Source organism: Lipotes vexillifer, unplaced genomic scaffold (assembly GCF_000442215.2).
Source record: "Lipotes vexillifer unplaced genomic scaffold, Lipotes_vexillifer_v1.1 scaffold84, whole genome shotgun sequence".
NCBI classification, from domain to species: Eukaryota; Metazoa; Chordata; class Mammalia; order Artiodactyla; family Lipotidae; genus Lipotes; species Lipotes vexillifer.
In genome coordinates, this window is record NW_006783414.1 from 923864 (window position 1) to 935093 (window position 11230).

The 11230-nt window shown below is 44.9% G+C and overlaps 1 protein-coding gene across 1 annotated transcript in view; it reads left to right on the top strand.

The window, feature by feature from the left end:
• The first annotated feature begins 803 nt into the window (after window positions 1–803).
• FER1L6 (fer-1 like family member 6) overlaps window positions 804–11230 on the top strand; it is a 128780-nt gene continuing 118353 nt past the window's right edge. Inside the window, exons 1-4 of the mRNA XM_007456067.1 lie at window positions 804–876; window positions 6558–6675; window positions 9387–9441; window positions 9540–9671. Of these exons, the coding sequence (XP_007456129.1) occupies window positions 804–876; window positions 6558–6675; window positions 9387–9441; window positions 9540–9671 (378 nt within the window). The remainder of the gene's footprint in view (window positions 877–6557; window positions 6676–9386; window positions 9442–9539; window positions 9672–11230) is intronic.

An 11230-nucleotide genomic window follows, 5' to 3' on the forward strand; every position in this document is an offset into this window, starting at 1 on the left:
AGCAGGCTGGCAGAGGGTCGGGATGCTCCTGGTGTCAGTTAGAAACAACAGACTGGGCCCCTTTCCAGGGCTGAGGAGGAGGCCCCCAAACAGCTTCCTGCTCATGGCTAATAATAACAATAATAATAATAGCTGACATTCTAGGCATATACTACATGTCAGCTGAGCTGTGCACTTGAGGAGTGACCTTAGTAAATCCCAGAGCCTCTTGACCTTAGAAATGGTCTGGAGCTCAGCTGAGGAGAGGGTGTTCATTCTGCTCAGGTTACCCTGTGATTAGAGCCTGGGCTCTAAAATCAGACAGGCCTGGTTCCAGGGGTAGCTCTGAGACTTAAGAGCTGTGTGACCTTGGAAACTTTACTTACCCTCTCTGTGCCTTGACCCCTCATCTGTAAGATGGATAGGAGAGGGTCTCTGTGATGATTAAATGATATCATTTGTTTTGAGTGCCTGGCACAGCTGAGTAAAGAGAAATGGAGAAGAAAACAGCTAGTGTTATTAGTATTTGTATTATGCCTAATTTAAGTGTGGTTCTAGGTGGACCTCATGATTTCTGTTTAGGGTTTTTTTTTGTGGTTTCAGTAAGAGTCTGAAGAGCATGTTGGGTCATCCTGATACTTGTCTTTTGATGCCCATCCTGGGTGGTTTAGGAGGATGGTCAGCTTCCAGAAGAACTCAGCGTGTGTGTGTGTGTGTGTGTGTGTGTGTGTGTGTGTGTGTGTGTATTTTCTCTTAACATGTCTGAATGAGTCAAAGTTATTATCACTGTAGTTTTAAATTTTTCTTTTTTTTTCAGAAAGGAGATGTTTGGGCTGAAGCTGAAGAAGAAAAAGAAAGCAGAGAAGGGGTTAATCCTAGCCAGCAAGGGCGCCCAAGGTGAGTCTTTTGAGGGGTGGGGAGGGACCACCACCCTGGGGCCTGCAGGTCTCCAGGGTTGACCCCCCCCTTGGCTGAGAATGGGATTCATTCTCCGAGGAGTGACGTGGGAACTGTGCTGCCTTCTGGGTCTCCAGACGCTGCCAACCCCAAGCACGGGCCCAAAGTGATCCCCCCCTGTGCCACTGGTCATCTGGTCCCTTGGCCAAACAAGGGTGGGTGGACACCTGCTGGACCCCGGAAGGATTCCCCCCAAGGAGGCAGTGACAGGGTTCAAGCTCCCATTTCTGTTATGATTTGCTCTGCGGCCCAGGATAAGTCACTCAGCAGCTCCAAGTCCCAGCTTCTCCCTTTGCTAAGTGGGCATGACGTGGGCTACTGAGCTGACCGCGCGGTCATTGGGAGAAGCAAGTGAGATTTTGAAAATCAGAGGGAGGGTGGCAGCTGCTCTGGGGGAGGCGTTACATATACTGTCTCATTTAACCCCTCCGTCATCCGACCAGAAGGTGTGGCTATCCCAGTTTCACAAATGAGGTTACAGAGATGCAGAGAGAGTAAGTAAAGTGTGGAAAAGACCAGCTGCAGAATTGCAGGGCTCAGTGAAAAATGAAAATGCAAAGCCATTGTTAAGAACTTATTAAGAATATCTGGATGGTGACTGCAGAGCATTAGGCCAAGGGCAATGAGTTCCTTCTGATCACAGGACCCTACAGGGCTGCACAGACCCATGAAGCCAGCCTTGATGGTGGGAGGTGCAGAGCCAGGAAGCAATGGCATTGGGATATATTGATAAATCCAGGCTCTCAGACTTCCTGCGCTTAGAATGGGCGATTCCTTCTCCAGAAGAGCAAGGCTCCAAGTTACAGTGTGACCTGTGCCAGTGGAGGCCAGGCCCCATATCAGGGAGACACTCATGTGTATTGAATCAAATATGATCAACTGTTTCCAATGGACAGGTCTGGGGTGGTGTCTGGAAATTTATGTTGGGTGGTCGTGACAGCAACTGGTTCAAGGCTAGCTTTCTGGACCATTTCTAAACCAAAATGGTACAGTGAATCTGCTTTATTTTCACCCCTCTCGTCTCCTTGGAGGGGTGCGTCCTTCACCCTTCACCGCGTACCCTGCAGGTGCCCTGCAGCCTGTCCTCCACCCAGCTTCATTCCTCACCCTCAGGGAAAACCTAACCTTACGATGGGAAAATACAGAGACTCATTAAAGTGTTGATAGTAATGATCAAGTCATTCTTGGATGGGACAGGAGAGGCATTACACTTTAGGTGGAGACAAGGCTTAAAGCTTAATAGAAGAACTTGTCTATTCACTCAAGTTGAAGGTATCGGGGATTGGGTAGAAAAGACTGGGTTCTTTCCTGGTGTCCTTGAAATTATGACCCTGCAGTACGTCCTGGAGATACAAGGTTGAATAAAACACAGTTCCTTCCTTCAAGGACCTTATGAAAACTAATATCTATGACACATTGAATAAGCCCCTGCTGTTTTTTACTTAACATACATCATTCATGACTCTGAAATGTAGTTTCCTTTGCCCCTGTTTTATAAGAGGTTCAGAGAGGATAAGTGTTTGCTAAAAGTCACACAACCAATAGGTGCAGAAGCTGGCTCCTGAGGCTAGATCAGTCTTACAACAGAGCCCAGGCTTTCCTACCCCATGGGTCAGCCTCCCGTTAAGAGCCCTTACTGACTGTGCAGTGGGGAAGGAACAAACTGGTGGAGATTTAGGGCAGCCGACCATAGGCATTTCAGAGGAGCTGGCTCCCTGGGGCTCTTTTTTTTTTTTTTTTTTTTTATATAATTGCTTTACAATGGTGTGTTAGTTTCTGCTTTATAACAGAGTGAGTCAGTTATACATATATATATGTTCCCATATCTCTTCCCTCTTTGTCTCCCTCCCTCCCACCCTCCCTATCCCACCCCTCCAGACAGCCACAAAGAACCGAGCCGGTTTCCCTGTGCCATGCGGCTGCTTCCCACTGGCTATCTACCTTACGTTTGTTAGTATATATATGTCCATGTCTCTCTCTCGCCCTAACACACCTCACCCTTCCCCCTCCCCATATCCTCAACTCTGTTCTCTAGTAGGTCTGTGTCTTTATTCCTGTCTTACCCCTAGGTTCTTCATGACATTTTTTTCCCCTTAAATTCCATATATATATGTTAGCATACAGTATTTGTCTTTCTCGATCTGACTTACTTCACTCTGTATGACAGACTCTAGGTCTATCCACCTCATTACAAATAGCTCAATTTCGTTTCTTTTTATGGCTGAGTAATATTCCATTGTATATATGTGCCACATCTTCTTTATCCATTCATCCGATGATGGACACTTAGGTTGTTTCCATCTCCGGGCTATTGTAAATAGAGCTGCAATGAACATTTTGGTACATGACTCTTTCTGAATTCTGGTTTCCTCAGGGTATATACCTAGTAGTGGGATTGCTGGGTCATATGGTAGTTCTATTTGTAGTTTTTTAAGGAACCTCCATACTGTTCTCCATAGTGGCTGAACCAATTCACATTCCCACCAGCAGTGCAAGAGTGTTCCCTTTTCTCCACACCCTCTCCAGCATTTATTGTTTCTAGATTTTTTGATGATGGTGGCTGTTCTGACTGGTGTGAGATGATATCTCATTGTAGTTTTGATTTGCATTTCTCCAATGATTAGTGATGTTGAGCATTCTTTCATGTGTTTGGTGGCAATCTGTATATCTTATTTGGAGAAATGTCTGCTTAGGTCTTCTGACCATTTTTGGATTGGGTTATTTTTTTTTTTATTGAGCTGCATGAGCTGCTTATAAATTTTGGAGATTAATCCTTTGTCAGTTGCTTCATTTGCAAATATTTTCTCCCATTCTGAGGGTTGTCTTTTGGTCTTGTTTATGGTTTCCTTTGCTGTGCAAAAGCTTTGAAGTTTCATCAGGTCCCATTTGTTTATTTTTGTTTTTATTTCCGTTTCTCTGGGAGGTGGGTCAAAAAGGATCTTGCTGTGATTTATGTCATAGAGTGTTCTGCCTATGTTTTCCTCTAAGAGTTTGATAGTTTTTGGCCTTACCTTTAGGTCTTTAATCCATTTTGAGCTTCTTTTTGTGTATGGTGTGAGGGAGTGATCTAATCTCATACTTTTACATGTACCTGTCCAGTTTTCCCAGCACCATTTATTGAAGAGGCTGTCCTTTCTCCTCTGTACATTCCTGCCTCCTTTAAGGTGACCATATGTGCGAGGGCTTATCTCTGGGCTTTCTATCCTGTTCCATTGATCTATCTTTCTGTTTTTGTGCCAGTACCATACTGTCTTGATTATTGTAGCTTTGTAGTATAGTCTGAAGTCAGGGAGACTGATTCCTCCAGCTCTGTTTTTCGTTCTCAGGTTTGCTTTGGCTATTCGGGGTCTTTTGTGTTTCCATACAAATTGTGAAATTTTTTGTTCTAGTTCTGTGAAAAATGCCAGTGGTAGTTTGATAGGGATTGCATTGAATCTGTAGATTGCTTTGGGTAGTAGAGTCATTTTCATAATGTTGAATTAGAGTCTTCAGTCCACAGAGCAAACAGGGCGGAGAGGAGTCAGGCCCCTCCTAAAAGTAAATAGCATCCATCCTACTGGCCAGGGGCTGACCCTGTGGGAGACAGCGAAAACAATGTCTACAGAACTTAGTGCAAATTGGTCTTTCCTTCTTGGCCTGACTGGGGAAGTTAGGACTTTTCTGGGTGAAATGTTTAGAGGTTCTCAAAGTCTGTGGCTCTTACATCTGTGTATTTTGAGACATAATGGCTGTGCCTTAATTTCATAAAATTCCAATGACCCTGACGCATCCATTAATTAGCTACCCAAAGAGTAGTTGTTGGGTACCTCCCATGATCATCATTCATTCATTTGTTTAACAAATATTAATAGAATGTCTGCTGAGCGTAGGGTCCTGTGCTCGGTTCTGGGTGTGTAGTGGTGACATTGGATAGTTTAGAGGGAAGAAAGCCCTGTGGAGGATTCTTCCGTTTGCCCTTCCAGATCTATCTTCCACCCTTGTCCACCTCTCTCTGTCCCAGGAGGCTGACCTCTATGGATGCACAACCCAGGTCCCTTCCCCAAGGGGGTACCCCAGCAGGAGGTCTGGGGGAGGAAGGAGTGTGAGGTCAGGACCCAGTGGTTGGATGTGTCCCTCAGCTGGAGGATGGGTGCCCCTCCACCTAGGAAAGCCAACTAGACCCGACTTCCTCTCCTTCCACGTTCTGGTAACTGTTCTCTCTCCTCATTTTGGGGGCCTCCACGTGGTATCAGCTTGGCTGCCATAGCCAGAGATAGCTGTACAACCCTTTGTGGTTTTCCTATACCCACACCTTTGTAAAAAGTCCTCAAGTCATCCTGCTGTGGACGGGCCATCTGTTATCCATGGGGACCCTGATGCGGTAACTGCATTACAAGTGGAGAAAAGTGCTGTAAAGAAAATAGACAACGTGCTTACATGGAGACTAGCGGGGGAATCTCTTTTAGTGTAGTCTGAGAAGGGCTCCTGAGCGGGGGGGGGGGGGGGGGGATTTTTTTAGGTGAGCCCCCGAGGGGTGGGCAGGAAGAACAGCTCAGGCTGAGGGCTGCCTGTGAAGAAAGACTTCAAGCAGGAGAGAGCTTGTTAGAAGGGATGGAAGCCAGCCTGTGTGACTAGAAAGCACTGAGGGTAGGGCCGGGGGGCAGGTAGGCCAGGAGGAGGAGATGGCAGTCAGGTAGGACAGGGAATTAGAGTTGCGTGTGGACTTCGGATTTATTCTAAGTGCAGTGGGAAGCCATGGAGGGGTTTTCAAAAGAGAAACATGATTTTTTATTTTTTTAAAGAAGGTTGCAGTGGAGCTCCTTGGTGAGTAGATTGGAGAGAACAGAATGAATGAATCAATCAATCAATGAGTTAGCTATGGATGATGCTTTAGCTGACTGCCTTCCTGCCTGCAGGCCTGTCTCACCCTCCAGCGCGTAAACCCCTAGAGGGAGGGGTCCACGTTTTGTTAATTCCTCCATCCTGAACATCTAACCTAGCCCAGTTTCTGGCATGTATAAGGTACCTAAGAATGTTCACTGTAAACCTGATTCTCTAACAGTTGCTCCTCATTCTTTTTTTTTCTTTAATTTATTTATTTATTTTATTTTTGGCTGCATTGGGTCTTCGTTTTTGTGCGAGGGCTTTCTCTAGTTGTGGCGAGTGGGGGCCACTCTTCATCGCGGTGCGCAGGCCTCTCACTGTTGTGGCCTCTCCCGTTGCGGAGCACAGGCTCCGGACGCGCAGGCTCAGCGGCCATGGCTCACGGGCCCAGCCGCTCCGCGGCATGTGGGATCTTCCCGGACCGGGGCACGAACCCGTGTCCCCCGCATTGGCTGGCAGACTCTCAACCACTGTGCCACCAGGGAAACCCCAAAAGCATCTCTTTAAATTCATAATCCATAATTCCACAATACCAGGCATACAAATCTACTCCCTCTCTTTTTTTGGAAACAGAAGATACATAGTATGTGTCTGGCTTTTCTGCCAAAAAGATGATAAGGTCCATGCGGTCAAGGACTGTCTTTGACCAGTCCTTGTACACCTTACAGTGACTGGCATAGCCTGGACACAGAGTTGAGGCTCATATTGCCACGGTGTGTCATATTTAAAAGATCTGTCCCTTTTGTTTGCTTTTCTAGATGGTCCAGGTGAAGCAGAAGCACCACAGGAGGGGCTTTCTCACCAGGAAGGCCTGGGAGATTTGATTTCTGACAATGCTTCCACCTCTCCTGTCCCCTCAGCTCCTCCAAAGAGAAGGTACAGTATTGATACAGGCAATCAGCACACATTTGCCAGCACCTCCCCTCTGCCAGGTACTTCTGCAGGCTCTGGGAGAACAGAGAATAACACCTAGTCACCGTCTACAAGAGCTGAAGGTCTGAGGCAGGAAGACTGAGTGTTTTGTCTCCTCTACTTTCTCTACGGCAGTGCTGGCCAGGGTCCCGGCTCTACCAACGTCTAGTCTTAAATTTCCTGAGTTAAGGTACTCATGTCCCTCATTGTTCAGGAATGACAGCAGCAACAGGAGACAGCATCAGGTGCTGTCCCTCACCTGCTCTTTAATTCATCAAGATGCTAGATGTCTGGGCTTTGTGTTTGTCCCAAATGAGAAAGTGGTTCTTACACTACCCAACAAAAAGTCAGAACAAACTGGCCTTCTGCATGCAATTTGTTGTATCAGTTAGCTATAGGTGTGTAACCAATAACCCCTAAGCTCAGTGGCTTAATATAAGCACTTATCATTGTTCATGAGTCTGTGGGTTAGTTTGGATAGTTTTACTGGTTCCAGGTAGTCACAGGTATATGACTGATGTGTCTGTTGTCATTTGGCAGTTCTGCTGATTTTAGTTTGACTGTTGGCTGGTGGTGGGCTGGTCCAGTATTGCTTTACCTGGGACCACTGGCCTCTCCTTCGTACGGTATTAGATCCTCCAGCAGGCTATTCCAAGCTTATTCCAATGGTGGTGATGGCAGGGTTCCAGGAGAGAAAGTGGCAGTACACAAGATCTCTTGAGCCCAGGCTTGGAATCGGCAAAAGTCATTTCTGCTGCATTCTGTTGACCAATGCAAGTCACAAGTCTAGCCCATGTCACAGCAAGAGGAGACTACAAGTTACAGGGCAAAAATCCTGGATACAAGGAAGCCAATAATTGGGGCTATCAATGCCTTCAGTCTACCATATTTGATTATGTCAATTTCTTACTAATGATAATTCCTCATGCCATCCCTTCCTTTTCCACTCAGTTGTTATTATCAGTAGTGCAAATTAGTGCTTCCTTGTGTGGCACATCCTGAGTTGGTATCACTGGGCTGTGACAGGATGGTACACAGTGTATGTGTGTAAGGGGAGGGGGGCAGGCGGTGGGAGACAGATGGAAATCAGAAAAGGTGATAGCTCAGAGCTTGACCCTTAAAAGAAGATGTGAAGTTTGTACGTTCATACTCACTGCAATGTCTCCTTCCCCCTACACGGCACCATGACAGCTACCACCCCCCCAAACCCCAGAATCAGGACTTCAGTTATTTTTTAATATCCTTTAACAGATCCTTTGCCATTTATTTCACTAAGATAATAGCATAGAATTAGTGGAGGAAGGGAGGAGAAAGAGAAGGAAGAAGCCCTGGCCTTTTGCTTTCTCCTGGCCAGTCATCCTCCATCAGTTAAAATTCTACCCACCTACCAATGTTCAGTTCAAATCTGACCTCTGTAGTGATGTCTTTGTTGCTTACTTCGGCTCTCACAAATTTCTCTCTTCTCTGAAGTTCTATCACATTTTTTTCTACGCCATGTCTTACACTTAATAGTTCTCCCTTTATCTGCTTTGGTCCTCTCTCCCTTGGATAGCTTGCTAGCTCTGCAAGGACCAAGATGATGGCTTGTTCATGTGTGTTTTTCCTCTGAGACTAGCACAGAGCTTTCACGTGGTAAATGGTCAGTACAGGTTTGCCGTTTTATTGATGAACAGATACCCTTTGATATCCTACCCTTTCCTACATGCAATATTTCTTTTAATCCTAAAAGCAACCCTATGCGGTAGAAATTATTATTTCTATTTTTAGATGAAGAAATTAAGGCTAATATCACAAAATTGGGGAAAACAAATATTCTAATTCAGATCGGCCTGACTCCAAAGGCTTGAGACTTTTACTAGTTTACTATGTTCTCTACTGGACTCAATTATAATCAGCAGAAATGGAAGGAAGTCAAATGCAGCAGTGTTGCTAGAAGGCAAGAGAATAAAATTCAATAGGAACTCAAGCTCAATTTATATCCCACCCATTGCTGCTTCTGTGGCAGCAGGGATTCGTCACCTCTTTATGTTATTATCCGATTTCTAGATGCCCAGGTGTTGCACATCTGTTTTCAGTTACTCATGACAGTCCTGATAAATGAAATCCCCTGGAATGTGAAACCTCGCTGAGATGACATCTTGGTCATTCTTTGCAATTTTCTTTTTTACCAATTTTTTTTTTTTTTTCAAAAGCAATCACGAAACTCAGAATTGCTATATTTACCAGAAATGGCAAATTGGTCCGCTGGATAGGATCAGACAGCAGATTAGGGAGATCCTTATTTAGACCCAGCTCTGCCACTGATTTGCTGAGGCATCTCAGTTTCTCATTCTGTAAAATAAAAAATAAATGATACTGATAATCATACTCACAATAAGAATTGACATTTAGTCTTGCCAGGAACTGGGTTAAACGTTTACATGCCTTACATCTTTTAATTGTAGCAATCACTCCTTGTGGTAAGGGCTATTATTAGTGCCATTTTTTAGGATAGGAAAACTGAGTCATAGAGAGGTTAAGTCCTGTGTCCATCTATACTTATCTCCTCCAGAGATGGAGAGAGAATATGTGATATGAATAAAAGCATGTGGGAATACCTGGGGAAATATTATCATGGCTGATGGATCTAAGGTAGGTTCTTAATGAAACAAATATGTTAAACTTTCTTTCAATAGATCAAAACTGTTGACTAAGATCCACGATGGGGAGGTCAGATCCCAAAATTACCAAGTAAGTGATGAGCTCTTCCTACCAAGCCCCCCGCCCAGCTCTTCTTGTGTGAATGAACAGCCAGACCCAGAGTGTGTCCACGCTGCTTTGTGTTGTAGATTGCCATAAACATCACCGAGGCCCGCCAGCTGGTGGGTGAGAACATCGACCCAGTTGTGATCATTGAAATTGGGGATGAGAAGAAGCAAAGCACAGTGAAGGAAGGAACCAACAGCCCATTTTACAATGAAGTGAGTCACGGAGGCCACCGACCTCCTCTCCACCAACACGCTCTTCACCACCACTCTGCAGCATTCTCCAGTCAATAGAGAAGCCATCGCGGAGCCTCCTTACAAAATTTAACAGACAATGGAAAGGAGAGGCAAGGAATTCCTCCTGATATTAAATTCATTGCTGTGTTTTCAATAGACCCATTTTCTTATTTCTTTAAAAGAAATATTTACTGGAGTATAACTGACTTACAATATCATATTAGTTTTAGGTGTACAACATAGTAATGCTTTTTTTTTTTTTGGCGGAACTCGGGCCTCTCACTGTTGTGGCCTCTCCCGTTGCGGAGCGCAGGCTCCGGACGCGCAGGCTCAGCGGCCATGGCTCACGGGCCCAGCCGCTCCGCGGCACGTGGGATCTTCCCGGACCAGGGCACGAACCCGCGTCCCCTGCATCGGCAGGTGGACTCTCAACCACTGTGCCACCAGGGAAGCCCAGTAATGCAATTTTTTAATACATTATGAAATGATCACCACAGTAAGTCTGATTACCATCTGTCACCATACAAAGTTATTACAATATTACTGACTATATTTTCTGTGCTGCGCTTTACATCCCTGTGACTTATTTACTTTATAACTGGTAGTTCATACCTCTTAGTCCCCTTCACCTATTTCACACATCCCCCCAACACCCCTCCCCTCTGGCAAACACCAATTTGTTCTTTGTATTTGTGAGTCTGTTTCTGTTTTGTAAGTTGTTCCTTTGTTTTGTTTTTTAGATTCCACATATAAGTGAAATCATATGGTATTTCTCTTTCTCTGTCTGACTTATTTCACTTAGCATACTACCCGCCAGGTCCACCCATGCTGTCGCAGATGGCAAGATTTCAGTATTTTCTATGATTGAGGAATATTCTATTGTGTATATATACCACATCTTCTTTATCCACTCATCTGTTGATGGACACTTAGGTTGCTTCCATATCTTGGCTATGGTAAATAATGCTGCAATGAACATAGGGATACATATATGTTTTCAAATTAGTGTACTTGTTTTATTCAGACAAATACTCAGAAGTAGAATTGCTGGATCCTGTGGTAGTTCTGTTTTTAATTTTTTAAGGAACCTCCACACTGTTTTCCATAGTGCTTGTACCAGTTTCTTATAAACTCATCTTCATCTGTCTTAAGCTCTGAGTTTATATCCAATAAATGTGCTGGTTAGGGAGAAGATATGCATTCTTTTGCATAGCAGAAACATTGAAAATTTAATTATTAATTTTGAAATAGGCATGCTGTGTTGGAAAGTACAACAGTGGTATTTTCCTAAGCAGCGCAAAAATTGTAAAGGAAGGCATCAAAGAGAGACACAAAGCGTCTAAATTTATACACACTGAATTCTTGTTTTTAAATAAAAAAGATTAAACAGTTTTTAAAAATGGTCAGAGGGCTTCCCTGGTGGCGCAGTGGTTGAGAGTCCGCCTGCCAGTGCGGGGGACGCGGGTTCGTGCCCCGGTCCGGGAGGATCCCACATGCCGCGGAGCGGCTGGGCCCGTGAGCCATGGCCGCTGAGCCTG